The 27,093-nt window shown below is 41.2% G+C and overlaps 1 protein-coding gene across 2 annotated transcripts in view; it reads right to left on the bottom strand.

Annotated features, from left to right (window-relative positions):
• TTC28 (tetratricopeptide repeat domain 28) overlaps positions 1-27,093 on the bottom strand; it is a 108,758-nt gene that overhangs the window by 79,053 nt on the left and 2,612 nt on the right. For both annotated transcript variants that reach the window (XM_041488391.1, XM_041488392.1), the window contains exon 2: positions 23,502-23,780. In XM_041488391.1, the coding sequence (XP_041344325.1) occupies positions 23,502-23,780 (279 nt within the window). The remainder of the gene's footprint in view (positions 1-23,501; positions 23,781-27,093) is intronic.

Raw genomic sequence — 27,093 nt, 5'->3', positions numbered from 1 at the left:
CCCCGCCGCGCGCCCGGCCCCGCCCCCGCCGCACGCGAGCCCGCGGCGGGCACAGACGCACCGGACCGGCAGGAGGCGCTGCGCGAGGGAGCGGCTCTTGCGCCCCCTGTCGGTGTCACCCAGCACGGGGACAGACCGTGTGGCACCGGCACACGGGCACAGCCCTGGGTCCGGGCACGGGGACAGACCGTGTGGCACCGGCACAGGGAGGCAGCCCTGTGTCAGGGCACGGGGTGTCCAAGGGACGGGGACAGCCGCAGTGTCCAAGAACACGGGGACAGCCCCCTCGTGTCAGGGCATGGGGACAGCCGCTGTGTCCGGGCACACAGGGAAGCACCCTCGTGTCAGGGGCACACGGGGACAGCCGCTGTGTCCCGGCACACGGGGACAGCCGCTGTGTCCCGCACACCGGCGTGCCCCGGGCACACGGAGCGCGGTGCCGCCGCTGGAAGCGCTGCGCAGTTCCAGCTCTGCCGGGCGGTTCTCGGCTTTTCCCGTGGAGCTTTCGCTGCCAGGGCCGGGGCTGCGGGCAGAGCTGGGCACTGTGGCCATCCCCAAGGAGCCGGCTGTTCTAACACCACAGAGCTTCAGCCTCAGCTCTGGGGCTCTTCTGAGACTGTTCTAATAAATGAACAGAGGCTCAGGAGAGTTACAAATCCTTAGGGCATGAACACAGTTTAATTCTGGGCTTATGTTATTGAAATGGTGCAGAGGTGTAATTTTCATTGCTGTGAGGAATGACCAACAATGTATCATCTTGGAGGCAAACAATAAACTTAACGGCAAATGTAATATCAAAACACAGGTCAAAAAACAAACATTCACTGCCAGGTCCCTTGGAAACACAACAGTCGCTTCTTTCCATCGCAGCTCCTCAGTCCCAAAGGGCAGTGTGCCTTGGGTCTCAGGGAGGCTGGAGCACTGACAGGGGTATTTCAGCTCCATCTGACGTTCAGATGCCACTCCCTCCCACAGTGACACAAAGCTCAGACACCCGTCCCAAAGCTGCCTTCAGCAGGTCCCATCTGGTCCCACTACCCTCAGACACGAGCTCTGTGTTCCGTGTTTCTGTTCCCACACCTTCCCCTGGATTACTGACAGGGCACGTGGCAGCACAGAGATGCAAGTGAAAAATAAAGCTTTGAAATGCAGCAGGGACTGAAAAGAACAGGTGTGGCCTGGAACAGGAACTCCTGCTGGTTTTACTCCCCAGAGCCAGTGCATCACAGAGCTCTGCCCTTCTATTACACCAACAGCAGAGTAGTGGGCCCTGAAACTCAGATTTCCATAAATTGAAGAACTGGTACTGACAATTCTGAAGCGTTCTGTGCATAGCAGTTGGTGCCCGAGTGAAGAAAATAAGTGCTCAGCTCCACGTGGCTGTCAGAACGAAGCTTCATCAAATTTACAGACAGATTACAAAATGTGGTGTTTTGACATAATCAACAGGAGGTTTTTGAAATCCTTCCCAAGTAAGGATAATTAAGTGGCAGCAATGCAGGAGCTGTTGTGAGAGATTGTAATGTTACAGTTAATGGCTTAAACATTGTTATGAAGGACTTTTTGCTCATTATGGCAAAACTGTGTAAAGAAGCTGCAACCACCAAAGCCCATCCCTCCCTATTTGATGTATTATCACATCTCTTGCATAATCCTTCTAAATTCTAAGTTGATATCTTTGTTACACCTTGAAATTCCCTCTGCTCAATCCAAGTGAGCATCACCCAGAAGCAATCACACACTGCAAGTAGGAAAAGGTCCCGTTGGAGATGGCTTGTTGAGCAATTTGCTAGTCAGACTATCCAAGCAGAATGAGAATTCAGTTCATTGTGTCACTCTACCTAGGTAGCAGCTAAATTGGATAGTGCTCAGCAGGTACATGAAGACTTGGAGTAACAACCTGCACTTCCCTGTGTACTGCCTGGGCTGGCAGTGTGTGAGATGCCAGCACTTCAGTAACACCCACAGCCAGAGCACTGCAGACCAAGCTGAGTCCCTTGGCAAATTCATGAAGGATAATGAAATCAAGTCATTTTATTTCTGAATTTATTAAAGCAGCTTTCAATTCATTACAGTGCTCCCGTGTCTGTCATTTTTACCCCCTCCAGCCAGAGTGCTGAAGGCAGACACAGCACCTCACAAGGGTTTACAGATGAGACTCTGCATGAGTGACTGAGCTGTGGCAGCTGCTCAGCAAGTGTGGCCTGCAAAAGGGAAAAAGGAGTTCAGAAAATTCTGCTCTGGGAAGAGGGAACCCCCTCCTAGTGCAGGAATTAGACAATTCTCTTTTAATCACCAGACCAACTCTTGTGACAAAACTCCATCCATTTCACACCCTTCAGGAAATAAAGGGTCAACACTCCAGCATTATCCATCCTTTGGTGTTTCAAATGAAAGCCCTACTCCATGCCTTGGAGAAGCGAAGGGAATATGGGGGAGATAACAGGAGGAAGAGAGGTGATAATCAGAGAGAGAAAGAGAGAACATAGTGCCCTCAGTGCCCTGTTCTATCGTCCTTCCCTTCACAGAGCAGTAAGAGTCTCTGCTGGCACCTCAGTTGTGACTGTATTATATAAACATGGTGTGCTGTGAAATATCTGTGTGATAGTCCTATGGCAAAATGTATTTCTGTACTTTGATGGATAGGAAACCTATCCTAAATTTTAACTGCATCTTACCAAGGAAGGTGTTTGTCTTCAGAACTGTTGAGACTCTGTTATTGGCTTACGAGGCTTCAGTTCTACCCTTACATGATCCTGAGCAGAAAACCATGTTTGGGACCTGCTTCTAATTATGACTTGCCCCTCCTTTTTTCCATAGGAAGTACAATTACTGCTGCTATGGAGACAAGTGTAATTCAGGCAAGATGTGGGTCAAAGCAATACTTGGAAGGCAAAGATTCACAGAAAAGCACCCTTTCTGCTATCTGCCCTCCCCTGGAGAAGGGTTTTCTCCCACTCTTCTCTTGCCAATTTCCATCACCATCTGCTGTCTTAGGTAAGGAAGAACCAAATAAATCACCTGTAACTAACCTGGAAGTTCTCACCAGGAGAGCTGCTCTTCCTCCCCTGCCCCCCCATTCCCACACCTTACAGAGACTCCAGCCATTCACAGGATCTGCCAGCATTCACATCTTCAGTGTCTCTGCAGGCACAACAGCCTCAAATAAACTCTTACTAGCCCAAAATGGGAGACTTACATTAATTTAGTGGACAAGGCTATACAAACTTGTTTTTAAGCTATACTTACAATATTATCAGGTTCCTGAATGAAAACACTGCTTTTATTCCTCAAGATAGTCCCCTCTGCCTGCTCCTCAGAGTACACCTTAAACACATTCCTATGAATTCTTTCCAAAAAAACCCAGCTGCAAGCTGTATTATCTTACATGCAGCCAGTAGAGAGACTGAAAACAATCTTGCCCTTCCTGGAATGATGCTGCTTGGACAAAAGGCCTGAGATGATCATTTGCTAGAAGAGGCAATTGATTCAAAGGAAAGGTTTGTGTTGAAATGAAGGAATTCTGTGTGTGAATACGAAATAACATCAAGCAGGATAGAGGATGGCTGTGGTACCTTTAAGGACACTCTTGCACTGAGGAGACAGATCCATCAATACACAGAGGAACCAACAAGCTCACAAACCCCAGCAGCAAATTAAATGTGAAACCTTTCAATTATGGTTTAAAATCACATCCCCACTTAGACACTTCTCCTAAGGAGGTGGACTTCAGACACACCTGACAATGACATGAAGAAACTGAAAGATAAAATAAAGTCAAATTTATTGCTTTAACAATTAGCTTTAGGTGAGCAGAGAGGGAGTTAGAGTTTGGTGACATACTCTGCACATTAAATTTGTCCTGTTTTTCAGGATACAGAACATATCTTCTAAATTTAAAGAAATCATAGGAGCATATGCAAAGTTTTAATAAAAATTCTTTTTTAGCTTTGTCTGAAAGGGCTACACAATAAAACTATTGTATTGTAAAGGATCTGTTTTGTCTATTCTAAATTTCTCTTCCACACAGTGGAAATGTAAGCATGTTACCCAAGCTATCCTACTCCTGAGCCCTGAGCCACTCAACAAAAGATCCTGTAACTGTCAGAAACAGCCCCTAAAACTCTCTAAGGACTCTTCTCTTACTGATTTAGAATGATAGGCAGTTCACCTGCTGAACTTTCTTGTAAAATGTGTACCAGGAATTTTGTTTGTGTCTGTTCACATTTTCAGTCAGGACTGTATGAATAAGAGATGTGACACAATTTATCCATATGCAGCACCATATCTTCCCAAAGCACAGCACGCTGCATCTCACAGCTGCCCTTTTCACTGCTGCAGCAGTAAGAGAACAGAGGAAAGAAATAAACTGAACTCCTCTACAATGACAAAGTGTCTACAGACAGCCAACAAAGCCTCAAAACCAGAATCAGATAAATCTCCTTCAGAAAGATAGATGTTCAAAGAGCAATTCCTTCTACAGTTAATCTGAAGAATACCTTGTCACTGCCATGTCAGAGATAACCATTTCAAAAGTGGGAAACAATCTTAAGGTGTTGTAAAACCCTACAGCATCACTGAAATCATTGGAGCAGAGACAATTTGGCATCTCTGAGGAGTCACATCTAAGATTGTTAGAATAGAATAGTTCCTGTTGGGAGGGACCTAAAACAATCACCTAGTGCAGTTTGCTGAGGAGAAGCATCTCCAACTCAGCACTACCATGAAGGTTTCTGATGCAGTTTTAGTTAGCTCCACTACTTCAAACAGTAAAATCAGGAGAGCTCACCAAAATAGGAACTTGAGACCCTGTCAGTGACCAGAGTAACCCCAATTAGCTTTGTCCTACAGCAGTGAAGCCAGCACACAAGACTCAGTCAGAATCTGACTCCAGGCATTTTTCTGCATAAAGTTCTGAGAGCATTTAAGAATAACTAGGACAGCTGTTGGCTCCAGCCTAAAAATACAGAACACATCTGCTTAATTTACCTTCATGTGCTCAAACATCCAGCATCGAAAAAGCATAAGGCTTAAAGAGGTACTAAAATTTTTCTCTGTGGAGAAACAGGAGAGAACCATGCAGCAGTTTCCATTCATGCCTGACAGGAAAGGTGAGGGGTGAACTATTTGCAAGAAGCAAAAATGAAAAATTATTCAATCCGCACCTACATAAAAGTGTTTACTGACTATAAGAGATTGGTTTAAAATACTTTTTGAAGGTTATGTAAATGGCAGTTAATTACTAGACATTAGATTACTCCATAATCTATTTTTGCAATTAGCACCTTTTCTTACTGAAGTTTTATTACAAAAGGTGACCCCACAGCAGACCCAGAAGCACAAACCTAGTCTTGAAACCTGTACTCACTTCACCTTTCTTTTTCTCCAGCACACATTTTTCCATTTTAAAAACTGAGATTATCTAAGCAGATACCTTAGAAACAGAGGCTTTTTGCACAGACACAGGGCAAACAGGAAAAAAGAACATTATCTGCTTCCCTGGAATGTCTCTGCTGATGTGTCTGGACCCCTTGGAACAAGGACTCTGCTGTAACCCACAATCCCCAAAGCCCAGGCCCCACCATGCAGCACAGAAAACTCAATTAGAACTGAAATGTAATTAAGTAATTATATCTGGAAAAAAGATTGTGGTAAGTATCTTTAACCGGATACACAGTAGCTTAGAGAGCAGGTTCTGAATATGGGTCAGAAATATTAACAAAAAACAAGTGTGGGAAGGAATTACCTGAATGAAATAAGCAAAAATAAGAAAGGGGAAGAATTATCTAAAAACTTCTCAATTTATTAAGGTCTAGGAAAAATGGAAAAGACTCAACAGATCATGAATTACATCGTGCTACACACGATGCCTTCTTTATATGCTGCATGTACAAGCAATGACAGACAAAAGAGAGACAAATTGGTTTGATATATTCTCTCTGCCTGAGCACAGACTTTCACTGTTCAACGTGACATCGTAGCAGGCTGCCAGAAATGCAGTGATTGTCAGGCTTTCACATTGCTACCCAACCACCACTCTATAAACATCAGAGTTTAGGTAAAATGCTGCCAATAAGCTCATATTTACACTTTAGAGAAATGTGCTGTTATTCTTCTCCTAATTAAGCTGTATAAAGGCTTAGGCCTAATTACCATGACTTTAATGTCCTAAAACTGAAACAGTTTTATAATGGTTTACTCCAAATAATTCCAGGCTCAATAAAAACCATAAAATAAAATAAAATAAAATATAAAGAGTTCTTGTTGCTAGCCTCGACTGAGGTGCTACAGGAACCCCACATCAGACAGACAAGTCAGTCCCTAAATCTAACAGCCTGGCCTATTAAATCTGATTTTTTCTGCTGGGTGTCCTGATCATTCTAAGCGAACAGACAAAATCTGGGAACATACCTCTTGCAGGTCCATCTTCTACAACATGAAGAAGACAGTAAATGGTGCATCTTGTTTATGAGGAAGAAAACTCCTTTCTGATGCCACTTGTTAGAAGCTTATGCCTTGAAGTCTGGGAGCAGTTCCCACACCTATCCAAGCACAGGGACACTTACAGAGCTGTGCCCTTCCTTGTTAAAACAGCACAGAACACAATTTGCCCCCTGAGTTTTCCAGCTGGAGAATCACCATGGCTTGGTGAGGACACGGCAGAAATGCCTGGGCATCCCAGCCGGGAGGAACCAGATCCCTGCTGTGGTACAGTCTCTGAGCTCAGCAGAATAATTTCTACCCAACAAGAGAGCAATATGAACCTTCTGGCAGCTCACAGATCTCACATTCCTCTGAGAGGAACCATCAGAGCACCCTTAAGCAGATCCTTCAGAATGGCACAGTTCCAAAGATTCCAGAGTGGCAATTTACCTGTGTGACTACTACAGGAGACTTCTTTGTAGTCTTGTACACAGACCAGCAAGATTATAATACTGTTAGCTAGCAATGATCTTTTTAGCAGGAAAAACCATCAGTAAACGTTAAAAAATATATAAAACAGAAAAAAATCTCTCAAGCTTGAAATGTTCCATTTGGATAAAGAATTCCTGACTTTCTGTAGGCGTTCTCCTGTTGCTGCCTTCCAGAATCTCCCCTCCTCCCTTTAATTAGAGCCTGTGCAAAAGGAGGGAGAAGCAAAGCTATATTTAACTCTCTGTACACCAATGACCAGATAACACATTCTGTACGGAATAAAAATATTTTTTGTTGACCCCAAAATCCAGGTGAAAAAAAATCTAGGAAAAAACCCCGTATTTTCACCCTGAAATACAGAAAAGCTTAAACCCACCTTTGGCTTTATTGCATGTGAAGCACTGCTGGGTAAGAGATTCACATAATTCCTGGAGGCCACTTAATCTGCAGAGAGAGTTGTGCATCAGTAAAGAGAGCAATGTCTGGCACCAGGGCCTCTGCTGGAATGTGGAACCGTTGTTAATAGGAAGTACAAGTGAAAACTGGAGTCAATAGATTCCTTTGATTCTCCTCTGCTGCAAGTACCTCCTGTAAAGAAGCTCTCAGTACGTTTTCTGGATAAAACAGGAATTTCTCCAAGCTCATCTCAGAAAAACACTGGGAAAGGAATTCTACATGGGCTGCTCCCAAGAGCAGAACTTGGGCTCCAGGACTGAGAAACCCCATGGAGTGTATTTGAACTGTGCACAGAGCCTGGCTGGGCCCAGGCTCAGCCCAGGACATTTCTCAGCATCTTTACAAAGCTGCTTTCTCCATTTCTCGGCGCGCACATCTGGCAGCGCCGCGGCGCGAACAGCAGTTCCTGGCTCTCCGTGCATGTGTTCTGCATCCCATGACATCATGCACTCCCCAGCCTGCCAAAGAGCACTCTCTGCTCCACAGACCACCAAAACAGAGCCCCAGCATCCCTGTGGGGAACAGGGCTAACTTCCAGCCCCAAAAGTTTTCCCCTTGCAAAATCTTGTTCAGTGTTTCATCTGTTGTGCTGCACTCTCTCCCACTCACATCCATTACTCAAAAGCAGTTTTCAAATCATTCCTAAATTGCTTCTATTCTATCCTGCCTGTGAAGATCTTTTCTCTGCACAAGGCTGTAACTACTCAGTTACTTCTCAGAAGAACAACCCTTTTTCCTTTTATTCACAGTGGGTTTTTAACTCTTTAACAGCCTGAATTACTGGGAAATCTGTATTTCCCAAAGAATCTTAGGTTTGTTTTTCTTTGCTATGGGTAATAGTAGGTGGCACTGTACAGATTGATTGTTCTCTGGAGATGGGATTAATGGCTCATCTTGTGTCATACTCATTACTTAACACTGCCTCAGCAGCACAGAAGCTCTCTGGCACACTTAAGAAAATAGGTTCTACATTGTAGGGCAAATCAGAAGAAAAATAATTCTGTTACCTGAAAAATGTTCATGTTCAAAATCTTTCAAAACCATTTAAAGAAAGGCAGACAAATGCCAAGACCAAAGATCCATGACTTACACACTTATTGGTGGAGAGACCTGGAGCCAAGAACTGCTGCACGATTAGACCCTGGAATTTACCAAAACTGGCTCTCTGCTCCAACTCCTGTTATCAATCCCAAACTAATCAGCCAGAAGGAAACAGACATACAGATACTGCAAGCTGGTAATGAAGTCATAATGAGAGATAAGGCTGCAAGATTTCCCTGCAATAATTTCACTAACAGAGGTGAAAAACAAGGTCTCCAAGCCTGATTCCTCTTAAACAGGGATTAATTGTCAAAGGGGGGAGAAAAATTGCAACAGATTGATATTTCAAAATTACAAATTTCAGTTTTCTTCTCATGCAAAGTGGTCTCGTGCAAAAGAGCCAACTCACTCATCAGGCAGGGGTCACTCAGAGGTTATCCACAGAAACAGGACACAGGCAGAAGCCAGGTCTATCACAAATTACCAGGCACATTGGCTCGAGGCAGCAGCAGCCCATAAATCCATTTCTCCCAAGACAGTACTTGCATTTCTAGATATTCCACTGACATCTATGTCCTCTGCTCTCCACCAGAGCATTTCCAGATATCAGTCTAATGTTCCAGAACAGAAAAATGAGGGCACTTGAATGATTTCAAGTCACTGCACTCCCAAATGAAAAAGCAATTTTCTCCTATTTCCTGCCCCCCTGACTGAAGGTTCTCAAGCCCAATTGCTGTGTTTGGCATCAGGTAACTGCACTCAGTAATTGTGGCTACTGACACTCACTTCAGAGCACTCTTGGAAAGGTCATCCAGTTAACACTCTTGAGTTTCTTTTCATCCAGTATTATTATTAAAAAATAATTATTATTTTAGCATTTTTTCCAGTGATGACCAGTGTTTAAATTAAGTTATTTGCTTTATATTAACAAAGATTAAAATATGCTACATACACATAACTATGTAGTGTTTCTCACACTGAAATGTATATGTTTTGTTTATACTACCTCTTCCCCTGAAAAAATCTCAGATTAATTAATTGCCACATATGATACTCCTGGGATAACATACTTTCCTTTTTACTTTTGGTAGGGAAATACATGACATAAAGAGAATCCCAACTGCAGATAACGTAAAAGACCTTAGAAATACCAGATTAAAAAACACTGAAAGAAGGAAGAGTCAATCTGGCACTCCTACTCTGATTGTTACAGAGTGGTTTGTTTTGACTCAGGGGAGTCCTGAATATTTCTGTCCTTCCTCACTTGTAACAGCAATGCAAGGAAATTTATGCTCCTGAGTTTCAGTTCTGTGTCTGTTTTCATGGCAAGTTATTCCTGAAGCTTGAAAGAAAAGTTATCCTGTGATTATAAAGATGGAGCCCTAATGAGTTTCATTAGAATGCAGTGCATCAACCCTAGATTGAGACATAGCCCAACATGATTAATTACCCTCTTGGAATGGCTACAGCAAAATAGAGTGGGCTATCAAGGCTATCCTCTAATAGCTGTGTCCACCCACCTTCTCCACCTGCCTGAAGAGGTGTTCTCCTTTCCTGCAGCTTGGCCACACTGTGACAGCTCAATAGATGATAATCTTAATTCATCATCTTCTCTATTAGCAATTACCCTTGCTCATTTCAAAATCAAGGTCAGTTTTATTTAGCATATTTAACTTTCAGAAAAGTGTCAGTGTTCTAAGCATGAGTTTTTCAGCATCAACTACTATTCAGTTATGTAAAAACAGGAATCTTCTTACTTCACAGCTAAGCTTATAATCATGTCCAATCAAACTAGCTCAAAAATTATCTCAATTAATCCTTTGAAATGCATCAGCCAGTTCCCCAGTTCACCCAGTTATAGCAGTATCAAAAAACTAGAGTTGAAAATGTATTTAGTTGATTTTTACATTTCAGAACATCTTGAAAAGAGATTTCACTAAAAAGATAACTGAAATCTATTTGGAAAGCAGGTAAACCTACAGCTGTTTAAAGTTTATTGGCATTATCTTGAAATCTGTCACTTCCTGTAGCTCTGAGATGCCCCCAATGAGGCTTTGGCTATGAAATATTAGGCACCTGAACACACTGTTCATGTGCTCCTCAAAAATTCCAGCCAGCAAACTGCATGAAGGATCTCAGCACATGTCTCAGACAGGCACCAAAAATTAAAATTTTTCAGTTATATAATCTCTTCCACGTCTTGTTGTTCCATAGCTTGTTCCAAAACCCGTACACCTCCTAGAGATGCACATTTGCTTTGAAGACATTTAGACTTGATGATCTTCAAAGATCCCATCCCACCCAAGCCATTTCATGGGAATTCTACGTTACAATAAGCACAGAATATGGACTTGAAGCTCCAAAAGGACTGAGTCTTGCATTGGTAGGAACAACAGGAATTTCACAATAGTCTGCCAAAGGTGTCCACTATAGAACATGCCTGTGACATGTGGCAGAGGCCTCCTCAGTGACCTCACTGTGTGGGTGGCACAGGCACGGCTGGGATGTGAATTGTGCTCACACATTCTGTTATTTCTCATTTCAGCACCTCCATGCCACTTAAGATTCCCGGCTCTGAGGGTGCTGAGGCTCTGGTCCAGGGTGCCCAGAGAAGCTGTGGCTGCCCCATCCCTGGAAGTGTCCAAGGCCAGGTTGGATGGAGCTTGGAGCAACCTGGGACAGTGGAAGGTGTCCCTGCCCGTGGCAGGGGGGTGGAACAAGCTGGTTTTAAGTTTCCTTCCAACCCCAACCATTCTGTGATTCTAGAAAAAGTACTACTAAACCTTACCATGTCTCTCAGCAGCTGCCAAAAAGCTGCAAGCCATACCAGCCCCATTTCAGCTCTTCCATTTGTAACACTTCTAATGAGCAGATGGTTAATTTTTGTGAGCAGGGAATAAAAAACAAAACAACTTTTGTTAGTGCAAGTGTCTCAGGGTCCTTTAGGTTATAAAAACCAGTTGTTTTGGACATCTGCTTAAATTTTTGATTGCAAATTTAGCCTTCTCTATATTACTAAACAAATATTCATATCCTCCATTTGTTTTCAGGTAAAATAAAAACTTGCCAGACATTGTTCAAGGCTTTTTAGCTATTTAGAAGTTGGGAAATACTTCAAGAGTAAAAAAAAAATTATTGTGCCTGTTTCCTGTCTATTTCCAGCAATGAAATTTTTGTATCTCTAGATCACAAACAGTATGTGTTTGTCCACCTTTATTATTGCCACCTCACTTAAAATCAGCAGATGAAGTTCCCACACAACTGTGAGCATCTCACCCTGTGAGCATCCCACCTTCAGAGCCAGATCCTCAAATACAATCTCAGGCTGAACCTCAAGGCTACACAATATTGAAAGTGTGAATATTTGAACAATGCTACTGCTCACTTCAGAGGCCAAGGGACTGGGGCAACCCCAAAGTAAGGAAAATAACTAGGTAACAAGCTTTCTTTTATGCAGTACTGATAGAATTTTGGGGGGTTGTAGCACTATAGAGATTCGCAGAGATACCTAAAGCAAAATGTAAACACTACCTTCTTTACCATGGCAGAACGCAAAAATTTCAGTTAAATGTACCCAAAAGCCCTTCAGAGGCCTCAGCATTTGAAAGACCAGCGTGCTCACTGCATTCACCTTCTTGGCAAAACTGTTTTCTACTCAGATTAGCAGAATGGAGAGTTGTAGATCTGCTACACTCAAGTTGCTTCTTTCTCTTCTACAGTGTGATTTTATGAAACATGAATTCACAGAAGCTGCAGTAAATTTTTAATTAGTGAAATACAGATGGTTATTTTCATACAAATTTTAAATTTTCCTTTTTCATGAAGCACCAACCAAACCCAACACAATGTGCACCATATTTACAAATGCATAAAAATATTTATAGTTCCAGATATGATTTATCACTGTACTTAACAGTACTGAGCACTCTAAACTAACAAACAATAAAAATTACATTTCTGTGATTTTCTTTTTGTTTAGTATAAACAAAATTTAATAAAAAATAAAATATAAAACCAATTTTAAATACAAACAATTTTGTGTGGGGACACAGAAGAAAAAAGAACAAAAGCATTAGTATTTGGGAGGAGAAATTGTATGAGAGCATGAGAGACAATGGATGTGTCTGAGCCAGGAGTGAGCTGCTGGTTTGGATCATTAACTGAGAGCTCGCTGCTGCTCCCTCTGCAGACTCCAGGATCAGTATCCTCACTCAGTGCAGAGTGTGAGACCAAGCAGAACAAATGTGGGAGGGCACAAAATCATACAGGCAACTGATTTCTTTTTATTCATTGGAACACTAATTTAGGCTCTTTAAAAAGCTGCATTTACTATACACACTCCTCTTATCCACGCTCCTTTTTTGCAGCATTCCCTACTCTCTTACAGCTTTCCAAAGCCTCAGTGACTGCACCTTGCAATACCAAACATTTCCATCTGAGTTAAGTGCACATATTTTCTGCTTTAAGCCTAGGAGGGCTCAGTGCTGTAGCTGTCCTTTCCCAAACAGTCACAAAAGCCATTATTTCTCAGCACACTTTCAGAGTGCAACCAAATCCAAGAAGCTGACATTTTTTATTTAGTACCCATGGGCTATAACCATGAAAAATTTACTCCCTGAAATACAGTTGCATGAATTTCCTATCCACCCTACTCATGATAAAAAGTAATTTCCTTGCACAGCCTGGTAACAATGGCAACTGAATGAGATGTATCACCATAAAATAAACATGAGCACATCGCACATCTGAATTCTCTGGAGTGAGACTACTACTCTGTGTTCCCAGAGAACATTTAAATGAATAAGAGGCCTTGAAGCTTGACATGTATCTCTAAAGGCATGGGAGAGGATTCAGGGCAACTGTCATTAAAATTAATCACTATTAGTGATCACAAACCTCACTGTGGCTCACTGCAGGAGAGCTATCAGGGCCAAAACAAGATGTCTAAGCAATGAAAACCAAGAGCTGATCAAGAACTTATAGATATTCCTGTGTGATAACTGAGGGGGGCTAAAGGTTACACAATAACAAACTCTGATATTAGATTGTTTTCCAGTTCCTATTCATCTGGCAAAGGAAAAGCAAAGGAGAACCATTATTTTGTATTTTGGACCAATTAAGAACGCATTACAGTGCAAGAAAAAATACACAGAAAATAAAAATAAGAAAATATGTCTAGAATTCCTATCCTGAGTTATTGCAAAAGTCCAACAGAGTGAGGCAGGACCCAACCATGCTCTGCCCAACTCATGGGGGAGCTGTCCAGCAAACACAGAACTGAACGTTAGCAGGGTTAAAACCACCTTTCACCAGCTTTTTCACACATTCAGAAAAATTATGAAACTGAATTCCACTAGATGTTATGGCTTCACAGGACAAATGGGCTCAGAAATTCAGTTCTTGAGAAGCCCATGAGCGTTATTGAAGATACAGCAGCTCAAATGTAACCTTGAGGACAGAAAGCCTCAAAATCTCTGACAGCTGCCTGACATCTTTGCCAGGAAAACCAACCCCAAATTCCTGTTCCCCTAAACATCTCCTACCCACCAGGGCTTAAACTCCATCATGTGGCACTTCAGTCTCAGCACAGCAATTCTCATGGAAGAGCCAACACCTCCTCTCAGAGAGGAGCAGAGCTCTCAAAGAGGCAGAAGAAGGCTCAGTGTGATTCTGTGACACATGGATCCCAGTGCTTGTGAGGATGTGGGCTTATAAAATCACCTTTAATTACATAAATCAGTAATTATTAAATTATCATTAAATTGTTTAGTTATTTATTTTGTGTAATTCACATTGCCCTTGCACTGCTTTTTGTGTTGCATTTGTGAAGGACAGAAGACTGCAAGTAGATAGCCACAAGGAGTAAAACACTTGGCAAAAATTAAACCTCCTTTTTCACCCTGAAAAAAGTTGGAAAATTATGCCTGAACTACCCATTAATGCAGTGTTTCAGGAAAGTTTCTTTCCACTTCCCATATGAGACAAGCCTCTATTAACAAATGCTTCATCCAAGTACATTCTCCCTTTGTTAGCATCCAGAATATCTAGGGCTTGGTATTCATCTTTGAAGAAGTTCATTAAAAATGAATCATAAAACCATGAATTTAACACTTGTCTAAATAAAAAATAAGTTTTCCATTAGGGGAAGTGAGCACTGTATTAGTTCTAACACAAGAAAAACTAAAGGAATAGTTTTCAGTTACAGACCTATCAAGCACATGGAACAGAATTTTGACCCTGACTAACAAAAGCCATGACATAAACTGCCTGAGAAGAACAGTCTCAAATACTGGACACTAAGAAAAATACCTTTATTATATTTTTATATACATCAATATTCATATGATAATATGAATATATATATCCATATATGTTTTTTATATGAGCTGGTTCCTCAGCTGTTTTGGAATGAAAAAAGCAGTACAGGAATTTGCATACCACTGCCAACTTCTGGTAAAGTCATCAGAAATTACAAAAATAACTGTACTGAAGAGCATAAAAAATTGTGTCTATGATAGACTTCTAAGAACTTCTAGAGAAATTCAGTTATTTGACTTCCAGGACAGAAACTTGACATTCCTGAGTGAAGGGAACAAAGAAAGAGTTCAAAGCCACATAAATCCAGAAGATAAAATTGAAACTAGAGTGTCCTTTCACTACATGATAGAAACTACAATATTGTTCAACCTTTCTTTTAAACTTCAGGGGCAAATTCTCTGTCAGTGGATAATAGCTGATAAATAGCAGTGGATAACAGCTGATAAATAGCAATTATTTCTGTCGTTCCATGTAACACAAGGGGCTTTATAATTTCCTCTTTGGAGCAAACGAGAAATCATGTACAAAGATGCTTGTGGCAAAAGGGAAATGTCACTTGCTTTGTGCAGCAGTTCAGACCTCAGTGCCCTCAGACACAAATGGAGCAGTGACTCAGAGAACAACAGGTTATAGAAATAAAAATAATTGCCACAATCCTCTTCCCTGTTTGCATTAGTTTGAACTGTCATCATGCTCTTGTGTCAGAAAATGCCTGTGCTTAATGCAGCAATTATCCCTGTGCTGCATCTCCTACTTGTACATGATCACAGACACTTCACATCTCACTGGGCTACAGGGAGGGAGATGGAATGACCTGAGCAAACCCCTGCTGGCACTATAAGGCCAGGAAGATGGAATGTTAAGCCCTGGATGTATTTTCAGCTGTCAGAGAGCTCTCAGCAAGGCCCCTGCTAATTGGTTGGGTTTTCTTGCCCTTGGCACAGTGTAGCACAGTGTGTAAATGGTATCCTTGAGTGCTTCCTACTGACTTGCTAGTCAAGGCAATTTTCTGCTTTCTCCATTTTTAGTGTTTTCTCCTGTTTACTTGCTCTCACAAACTCTCAATTTAATTTAATTTCCTCAGAGACTGGTTGAGATTATAGGTCTGTGATGAGGATCCAGTAATGTCCAGAAATGCCATGATGTATCAGCCTGTATACCCAAACAAAAAATGCAGGTTTATAAGAGTATTCTTGTCGATCACAGAGAAACCAGGTGCAGCATCCTTGAATCCATCAAATCCCCTCCTGTTCTTTATTGTCACTCAGCCACCAATGGGCAGGTCTCAAAAGAGAGGAGGGCTTGATGCACTCCTTATCATCCACAACATCTTGGGCAGTCTCAAATTCTAGTCCTTGGCCAACCAGAACTACAGCATAAATTCAGAGAGCTGGGACAAACCCAGGATGCCAAACCCTAAGAAAAACAGGACTATTTGCTGCAGAACAAAACCAAAAACATCTGAGGCATAGTTGGTGATTTAGCAGAGAGGCAAATAATGTAATTGGAGCAAAACGAAAAATAGATGGGGATAAGGGGCATAAAGAGAGTAGGGTAACAAAATTAGAGTAAACAATTAAAATGCAAAGAAACCCAAATGTGTATAGATAACGTGAGTGTAAAGCAAAGCACTTCAGAAAGCACAGCTCAGAACAGCTGCTCTCCTTCCACTGCTGAGCATCAGTGACACTGCAGCCTCAGGAGCCAGATCTGCCAGCGCTGCCCTGCCAGCCACTCCTGCCTGATGTCAGACAAACACAGTGGGCAGCAAGAACAGCACCAACTGTGGAAAGAAATTAACGAAATTCCACTTAAAAGTATCTAAAAAATGTGAATTTCTGCACAGAGCTGAACTGAGACCCCAGGCCCTGCTGAACGCCTGAGCACAGAGCGCCCTCTCATGTGCTTCACTCATTTCTCCACACATCCCTCCAATCCTCCACAATTCCACAACTTCAGAATGAGTCACCACTATGGTCACATTAGCAAAGGAATTAACCTCCAAGGTGAGAAAACTCAATTCTTGTACGCTGAGTAAAAACAAGGAATATATATCTCATTCTTAAGAATAACAAAATTGAAGGAACAAACCACTGAAGAACTAAAACCTGAGCAGAAAAATCATCTGGCAATTAACTCTTCAAGGTCTGGGTAGGTGAGAAAAAGAGGTAACAACACATACTGAGGTTTTAGTCTCAAACTATGGGGTACAAAACCCAGTATGGTGTAAATAAATGAAAGCATTCCAAATGTCTTAAAATGCTATCCAGTGGGAATGTGCCTGAATCTCAATGAGAAGGTAACAAATACTTTTTCTTAAATATCACCCTTGCAGATCAATCCTCACTTCTGCATTTCAGAATTACTTCAGCATTTGTGCTTTGGATATTCAGATATATGAGGAATAAAAACCACTATACCATTCCTGCACAGTAATATAACTAGTTCCAGTAGCAAGAGAGCTGCGGGGTAAAAACCTACCACCTTCCAGGAGAGAAATTTACATTACAGCATTTAGACTAAGTAGAATAACTGCAGTTAATTCCATAAAAGAAAATTTTAAGTTGCTTTATTCCATATACAAAAGGGTTCCAGAAAACAAAGGAAGGAATAATGAAACCCTACAGTAAGTGCTTGGAAAATTTGGGTTGATTTGTTGCATGCTGAGCCTCAAGTACCTCTATAAGCTTTTCCAATTCTAAGGCAATAAGCTGATTTCTCAGAGAGGAGCAATTTTTCTTGTGTACTTGTCTAACACAGACAACCATTACATGTGAAAATACTTTTTTTTTTCAGGATGACATAACTATAGTGTCATTGGTCCATGGTGTCCCTGTCCCCCACTCTCCTCTTGCACTGCTACTGCTCTGTAATTTTAGGAATTTAGGGAAAGGAGAACCTACACAACTTATCTGCACAGCAGTTTTCCCCCAGCAATGCCATAACCATCTCTTCTGCAGAGAATAATTCCCTTGACTGTTGGGAAAAACATTAACTCCATAAAGCTGTCAAGGTACTACATGATGCTCATTATTTAAATATCTAATTGGAAAAAAAAGGGGGGGAGAGCAGAAAACTTTTAGGTGAGGGTGGTCAAACCCAGGAACATGTTGCACAAAGAAGCTGTGGAGGCTCCACCCTTGGAGATATTCAAAACCTGACCAGACAATGTCATGGACAACCTGCTCCAGCTGACCCTGCATTCATCTCCAAGGGCTCCAGCCAACTTCAGCTATGCTGTGGTTTTGCAACACAAAAAGACAGAAAGAAATGCGCAAATATCATGATAACATAAGTTCTAGCAAAGTGAAAAAAGCCTGCTAAATGGTTTTATGTATGTCTGAAAAACTGGAATGCAACTTTCTGCAAATTAAAGACAGACTGTAAGCTGAAGGACAGGACTGGAAAGTTCCTTGCTCATCAAATTAAAAACAAGAGGTCTATTCATGAAAAAAAGTTATGTGGTCAAGTCACATTCTTTGCTCAAAAGTTTTACGTGGAACCGAGGGTGGGCACTCTGCTTGCCATTGACTGAGAAACTCTGAGGTTGTTAGGGACTGCTAGAGCATGTGAAGGTTTGTTTATAAAGATGGGCAGGCAGTCAGGAGAAGTGCAAGTGTCCCTTCTTCTTGTGAAAGTCCTGGTCAAATGACTGACAACTGGAGAAGGCACTTAACAACATGCCAGTGCAAGGTTTCTGCCGAATTCCCCTACAGTGAGATGACAACACCTAACCCCCTCCTGCACTGCAAACATCCAAAGGCTTAATGGCTCACAATTCCCCCTTCTTTCAGTTCCTTCATAGTTTTTCTACACGAGAGATGCTAAGCAACATTTTTAAATTGAGACAATACTTTTAAATTAGGAGAAACAAAGACCATAAGAGAAAGTCATTCCTGATGTAATTCTTCCTAGCTACTTTTAAATTACATATGCACAGGGCATTCCTTTTGCATCAACTACAGTCTCCAGACTAATCAACATTTCTCTAAAAGGTGTTTCAGCTCTACAAAAGGTTGATACAAAAAGGCGGTCCTGTTTTAAGAAATTACATTTTTCCCTGCCTAGTGGCTGGAATAGTTGTATTAATCAGAGATCATTACTAAACCCCAATCTTCAAATCTGTTTGCCAGCTTGGCCCCCTCTCATTCAGCAGCCCACTGTGCTTTTCAGGGAATGCTGCTCCTCAAGCACCAGTCCCTGGGGCTCCAAACAGCACAGAGTCACTAATGGTACAGTCAGCATCCTTCTACTCACACAGGACAAAGAAATCAAATAAAACCAAGGTACCCCTCAGAGTGCTGAAAACATCCATCTTTGTGATTCCTGCTTCCATTTCTCTTAGGCTGTGAATGTTCCTATTAGCCAAATGTATTCAAGTTTGACAAAGTCATTTCATCTCCTGTTAATGAACAACTTTTCTGTTGAGAGATTAAGAGAATAAATCAATGCCAAAACCCAGTTAATTGTTCAGTAGCATTAGGCTGTTTGTACCTTTTGTTAGCTGTCACAGCACTGAGCCAGCACTCAACGGGTAGTGAAATCTACATTTTAGCACAGAATTAGGTCCAAATTGAAACTATTTAAGCCACAGCATTTTTCCTATAATGTGAGGATTTAAAAATATCTCAAAATCAGCAAGAAGTAAGGAGAGACTGTTCAGGTATCAGAGTCACATAATATATATCCCTCCATTTTCATGCACCATGCCTAAGGCTGCGCAGCTGTGAAGAGAAATAGAATAAAAATTTTCTACAGCACAATCAATAGCAAAACAAAGAAAACTGTTCAGTAGGAAATCAACGAACAAAATGAGCCTGATCTGATTTGCCTCTTGGCTATTTCCAAAATGCAGTTTAATTCCTGAAATATTCTGTTATCCTTGCATTTCTCAGTGCTATGTACACAAAATATTTTTCAAATAGCAGAACTCATAAGCCAGCCCTCCCAGACAAAGCCTATGAACAGGTTTATGTGCTGTTGTTATAAACATGTTCCAGCCACATACAATAAGTTCTTGTGGTCTGTAAGAGATCTGATGTTTCTCTCTGCAATCACTTTCTCATTGTTCATGTCTTGATCTGCACAGATAAGCACATGCATTTGTACAAACACACCTGCTCATTACCCAACATTAATTAATGCTTTAAAGAAAGATTTTAGGGTGGGGATGTTAAGAGCATGACTTTCAGCCACAGATTTTATTCAACTGATGCTAACAAGCATTAAGTGGAGTAGGAGCAAAAAAGTAAGAATTAACCAACTACATAGGAAATGTAGTTTGTACCCAAAGGAGGAAAAGAAATATAGAAACTTATATCTAGTAGTTCAAAAAACCTGCATTCAAATTAATTTTTCAACTTCCTAAATGAAAGGAAGCCAAGTTTTATATTTAAAACTCAGGCCTTTCAAACCAAATACCAGTTGTTCCTACTAAGCTCCCTCTTCTGGCTAATTAATAAACTTGCTTAGACTTTGTATGCAGAAGTTTCGACCTTCCCAGTTCTGTTCCATCAAAAAAAACCCATCAATTATTTTTTAAAAAAACCTGGTAAATAAATATTGAAGTTGAAATATACAAGTTTTCAACTTCAGACAGAGCCCTCCTTTTGTCTCTGACAAGTTCCACAAACACACACAAGGAAATAAACATCCTTGTACTGTGTAGGGACACTGCAAACTGACACTCAACCATCTGCACCTCCTCTCAGCTTCTGAACACCACTGCCTATTTTCTGCTATCAGATATTCTTGAAATGCCAGTGTTCAAAACATACCACACTAGTTAATTTGTTCCCCAAAGTACACCCTTCCTTGTTCTGGCTAAAACTAGGATTAAATACGTAATACAAATACAAATACACCTTTTAGAAATTATAGATGTTGAAAATGAGGAAAACAGAATCACAGAATAAACTAGGTTGGAAAAGACCTTGGAAATTATGGAGTCCAACCTGTGACCTAACATGACCTTACAGCCAAACCATGCACTGAATGAAATCAAGTCTTTTTTTCAAAACCTCCAGGGACAGTGACTCAAACACTTCCCTGGAAGCCCATTCCCATGCTGAACCCTCTTTCTGTCAAGATTTTATTCTGATATCTATCCTAAACTAGAAGCAACCAGTCCTCACCAAACTAACAGAAATTCAGGAGACAGAACAAAGACAGAGGGGCAGTGAATGGCCTCAATGTCCTAAGCCAGCAGTCACCCTCATTGTGGAGCTGCCAAATCAGTCACAAACAGACTCTGGTAAAATTTTTCATCCTCTTCTAAAATCTAGAGTCATTGCAGATGATTTGTGGAAACAACAATTCAAGGTGAAAGGGAAGTACTATGTAGAAGGGTGTGAACATCACAACTCCAGTGGAATGAACACACAGAGGACAAACAATAATTCATTCAGCTGTGGGTTTTCATTATTTCAGTTACTGTAGCAGCATCACTGCTCCTTTCTAAAAGCCAAGCCACACTCCCAGCCAAGCCAATTTTATGAGAATTCTGACACAACTGTGCCAATGAAGGCAGGCAGCACAAACTCCAACCTCTACAAATCATTTCTGCTCAACACCTTTTTGACCTTCAATCCAGCTAATGAAAGGCCTTGAAGGGAAATTCATTTCATGTTTGTATTTACTACTGCACCTTCAGCCCAAGTGAAATAAAAATTCTGTTTCTACATACAAAATCTTAAAAGAACCATGACAACAAAAGACTGCAAAGCCACCCTCTGAAGCAAAACACTGAGGGATGACCTGAAATAAAACAACGCCAAATCTTTAGAAGTTAGAAAACCAGAGACAAGGTTCCAAATGGGATTATGAGGATTTGAAAGAAAGGAGGGAAGTGTGTGATGCACTGACAAACTGAAGATACCACTGTGAAAAGATAAAAGGAAAGATACAACCAGTGACTGTGGCTAAGCTTTATTCAGGACAGGATGCCTGCAAAAGCTATGTTGATTCTTCCACTGCCAACTGATAGTAGCTTTTGAAGTATACAAACATTCTGTATCACAGAGAAAGATATCCATTACACGCTGATGGAATAAAATAAGAACATATGCTATGTCATCACAGTAGTTTTTCCACCAATGAGGCTCAAAATGTTATGTAAAAGTGACTCCTGACTTCTGGTAAAACAAGAATAAATAAAGAAATAGAGTCTGGTTAAGATCAGGCGGACATTTAATAGCAGAACTAGAATTGAAACAGAGTTATTTCATGTTTTTAAACTCACTGATACGGTCTACCAGGAAAAAGAAAAGCCATTTTTTTATTATGAAGAATGTTTTGGGGTTTTTTAAATATTTCACTTTAGCACTGCATCAATACATAAGTCTACTATGTCTGTATTTAAGTGACTGTTAGCAATGCCTTCATTTAACACAGATAGCCTTTTTAAGCACATAAGTCTTTTCCATCTTATCTTCTATTTTGATCCACAAGTCTTTTCCACTGATCATTTCAAAGGTAGTTATATTTCTGTGACTGGCATTTTGAAAGTATTCTTTTATGGTACCTTTTCACAACTTTGCATGTAAGTCAGAACTGTATTAAATCACTACCAGGCTTCTTAGAACCAGGATACAAAACTGAGCACAGGCACCCTTGATTTTACACTCCTTCGTCATCTGCAGCCAACCAACCTGGACAGCTAGAGTTTAATGACAGTACAAAATTTTCTACATTTACACAGAGTCCTTCACAGAAAATCTTTTATGACATGCAGTAATATAAACCAGATAATGACCAAAGAAAAACCCACAAAAAAACCCACTCAACAACACAACTTAGAAGTCATAAATCATCTCCCTGACAAAGCAGGAGTTTCCTCTAATGTGGACTCATTCAAGTCTTAAGGAAGCATATGAAAAAGCTTTTCTAGAGACTAATAAACAACTGCAAATCAAAATACAGGAATTAAGAGTGATCTGCTTTGAAACAGAAGAAAACTTCAATAGTTTGGAGCCCAGCTGGTGCAGAGCACCATGCTTGCCACCTGCTCTGATTTCTGAGGAGAGGAACCTGGTGATGAGTCTGCTCTCAAACTGCACCTTTAGCTAAAGTGGCTCATAAGGATGTGTGAGGGACTGACAGGAGAAACAGAATCTGGAGCAGATGCTGTTAAAATCAATTAGCATGCAAAGGACTGGCCCTGGACTAGCCAAGGCCAGGCGGCTACTGGAGCAATCAATGGCAGCTGGTGGGAAGCAAGCCCAGGAGGAAGAGGCAACCAACATCATTTGCTCTTTACAAATGTTTCCTTTCATAGTCAGGTCTTAGAGAATGCCAAGATACATATTTCTACAAATGTTTGTCCAAAATATACTACACACAAACACTCTTTGAACGGTATTTTGAAAGGCCTTATCATTCTAATGTACTAATAAGAATGTCTATGCTACCTCTCAAAGTTTTGGAACCACATGTTCCTGGATGCTGATGAATACTGACTACATTAAACATTAAAACAGATGTCTGGTCTTCACAACCCAGGAACCATGCTGTGTTAAAACAGTAAAATAGTAGCATACTCCCATTGGGGAACAGTATGCTTACACAGAAAACTGTTTAATACCCAACAGGTAATTCAAGTCAAACAACTTTTAAACAGAAAATATATTATTATCTGGAGCTTTTAACAAAACCAGGCTTTAGCACAGAAATGCACTCTTTTACACTGGGTGCTACATACACGACCAACAACCCCCAGGAGTTCCTCCTTCCCTAGAGGAAATACTACACAGAAGACAAACACACTTCCTTACCTTTGGCCATTTGGGATTGAGGAGTCGTGCCTTGATGGCATCATCCAAGGCCTTGTCATACTGGTGGATTTTCATGTAGGCTGCAGAACGGTTGCTGTAGAGGATGCAGTTCTGGGGGTCCACCCCCAGCGCCTCGTTGTAGAGCACGATCGCCGTGTGGAAGTCGCCGTCATGGCAAGCCTGGTTGCTCTGCCGAACCTTCTCCACAAATTCAGCTTTGCTCAACATGGGACTGTCAGGACTTTTTCTTCTGAAGGATTTTGATCCACAGAAAGAAATCTGGCAGAGGGAAAGGGAGAGTTTTTATGTTAGTGTTAAGGAAGGCTACTCAAAAAGGAAAAAAAAAAAAAGATTGAACTATTAGAAACTGTACAGCAAAAATTAAAGCCACCAGCGTCACTGCAGAACAAATGATGAATTCAGAACCAGATTCTTAAAAAAGTAAGTTGCTTATCTATTTAATCTCTTTTTGAAGGCACAGGAGTAGCAGAAAGAGTCTTGCAAAACATATCATTCCCTAAGAATGAGGTCTTCTAGACACAAGAGCAGCTGCAGTCTGTTTACATATGCTGCACTCCACACTCAGAAGTGCTGTTCTCCTCAGCCATGCTATTGGATTCTACAGCACTAGGCAGAGTTGCCAGGTGGAGAACAGGTGGCAGCTGTGAATATGAAGATGATGCTGGTACCTCTGAACTTTGATATCACAGAGAAGCACAGCAATACACAGACAATGGAAAAATGTGTACAATCTCTTCAACCAAACCAAAGAACCTGCCCTGTAGCCTCTGCTCACAAACCTCTAAACCCAACAACATGCAGCTGCAAATTGTTCATATTTGGGAAGGGAAGGAGGAGTTTTTAGAACCACATACACTCACAGAAGTAAGTGGGACAGACAATTTATTTTAACAACAGAACAGTCCTCCTTGGCAGAGCTACCCTCCCACATTGACAACTTCAGGTAATACAAAATAACAAAGAAAAAATATTTAAGCCTTCTAATTATAAGACATTATTTAAAGTGAGCTGTAGAAAATCCTAGTTCCATTCATTGTGGTACACCTTTTCTCCTTACTTAAATTTCTACATTGCATATTTTCCTCAAACACTCCTTTGCAGTCAGTAACTGTTTGTGTCATGCAAACCCTACTCTCTCCCAAGGACACTCAAGAACTCAGCAAGAACATCGTAGTCCAACTCTCATCACAAGGCAGTTGGGAGTTGTGCAGTAACAGTATTTGGCAACAGGCAATACAATACATATGGTAACATACAAAGTACTTGAAAATATTCATTAAAGGTTTAGACTGCTATAATTAAGATTGGTGTCATCTAGTTTTAGTCCTGCAAATTGAAAAAGTTTAAGAATATCACATATTGTTACCACAACACAACAACCACAGGGTTTAAATACATTACCAGAGCCAGCTGGGGAATATTTTTAAAGGTGGAAAGGGAAGCAAGCAGCAAACTGACATCCTGTCACAAGGATCAATTGGTCTATAGACTTTTTTTTTTCTTTTCTTCCTTAAGTCAAATAACAATAGAAAAGCATCAAGTTAGAAACTACTGATTTCTTATTTTTCTTATTATATCCATTCTTTTCTGACAGTGTTTGGGTGTTTGCCTGAGTAAAACATAGAATCTCCTTCAATAGGGAAGTTTAGAAAAAGTTTGGACAATCTCCACACACTGCTTCAAGATTTTCATCATTAAAATATTTTTCCTAATATCCAAATCTCCTTTGTGTCAGTAAATGTACTGTTTCTTGTTCTGTAGTAGACTGAACCAAAACCTCTTTTCCTTTAACCTGTGAGGTTGCTTTTTCTATAGTATTCTTGCTAATGCTGGCACTGAACACGTTGCTTCATTCAAGCAGTGCAATAACTCACACATCTGTGAGCATCTGACAATAAACTTCATCCCATGGACAGTTTGTTGTGACCTGAGGGCAAGAACTGACTATGAAGATTCAGCAGCTATTACATGGGCACGTGTCCAAACACAAAGGTGAGGAAAGCCTGAGAAAGGTAATTAGCCAGCAGAAGGCTTGGAGGTACTGCAGGAAAGGGGGCTGGGGCAGCAGTTTCTTCACGTGTCTTTAAAGGTGGCTGCTGCCTCCCTCCCTGAGTATTTCCTGGTCACTGACCTGCATCAGGGACAATGAAAAATACCACATGTCACCTATTTCCCAGGCTTTTATCACATTCAGAGTGAACGACTGCAGCTTCCACAAGCAGTACTGCAACAAGCCATGAACTTAAAGTTATTCAGAAGATAAATATTTCAAGAAATAGATTCCTCACCAGCTGTGGCCACAACTGCCTCCAGCAGGAGGGTGGCCTGGTGTGAAGGCACAGCCAGCCCCACCCTGGAGAGCTCAGGGGCAGCAGGGGCATCTCATCCACCCCTCTGCCCGACCACAGGGACTCTGCTGCTCACCCAGGACCACCAAGAGCTACTGAACCCTCAGCAGTGGGACCTCTGCAAGGGCACAAAGCACCCAGCACAACCTCGAGGAGCATCAGTGAGACAAGTCCAACAACAGCTGTCTTTTCTGGCAGTTTACTATGCACAAACAAATGCGCACACAAAGCTGTTAATGATCCTTCCAGAATCACACTGTGAGTCTGTAACAACAAGGAGAATCCATGAGGACACATCCTCTCGGTCCAAGTGAAGTGGTTTCTGCCTCTAATATCCTGTGACGCTAAACAATCTCGTGAAAAAAAAAGGAAACGACGATGGTAATTTGTGGAATATGTTACTGTTTAATTCCTGCTATCATGAGAACTACGTAAGGCAGTAAAACATCATGAGGTAAAAGAAAAAACCCTGAAACAGTAAAACTGAGTCACTCTGGCACTCAAACCACAAATGAAAAAAAGATTATGATTATGGTACCAACTCACAAAAAGTACTCATTACAAAGTCATCCCCTCTCCAGTCACCACTGCTCCTCTTCTGTTAACACAGTGGAAGGTGATGGTAATGCACATATTTGGACTGCCTAATATACAGAAGGTGGTTGCATGTACTAAACCAATGCTAAAGAAGTTTCTTAGCAGAACAAATAAGGTTCTAATGAAGTGCAGAAGAGGTTCCAGTGAGAAAGTCTGAGTTAGAAGCTCATGTATTTCTCATAAAGTAGAAGATGGCACAAGCTTCTCAACACTACTTCTCCAAACCAGCACAAGACAGCAGAAATCAGCTCTTATTGTGATGTCAGACAGAAGCTTCCACAATATCTGCTTCAGATCAGACTCAGCAACAAATTTGCTTCACTGGTGAAAAAGTGTCCTCTGGGAGAAGGTGCTCAGGATTCAACCCTGCTGGCCAAGCAAGAGGAGTGTTGAAACACACACAACCTTTCTTGGTCTTTTTCAAGATGAAATGAACTCCCAACCACCCCCAAAGCAAACAGGAACTGGAATATACAGCAAAACTTCCCATACAAGAACTTTTGTCTCCACTGATCAAGCTTGTTAAACTTAGTCCTCTCTACAGAACATCCATTAAATAAAAGAAGTGCCCATACACACTGAAAAATGTGTCTGAACAGCCATAGGGAACAGATTCCCAGTGAGTT

This window comes from Pyrgilauda ruficollis, unplaced genomic scaffold, assembly GCF_017590135.1.
Source record: "Pyrgilauda ruficollis isolate IOZ18807 unplaced genomic scaffold, ASM1759013v1 scaffold9, whole genome shotgun sequence".
NCBI lineage: Eukaryota > Metazoa > Chordata > Aves > Passeriformes > Passeridae > Pyrgilauda > Pyrgilauda ruficollis.
This window is presented reverse-complemented; position numbering and strand designations above follow the sequence as displayed.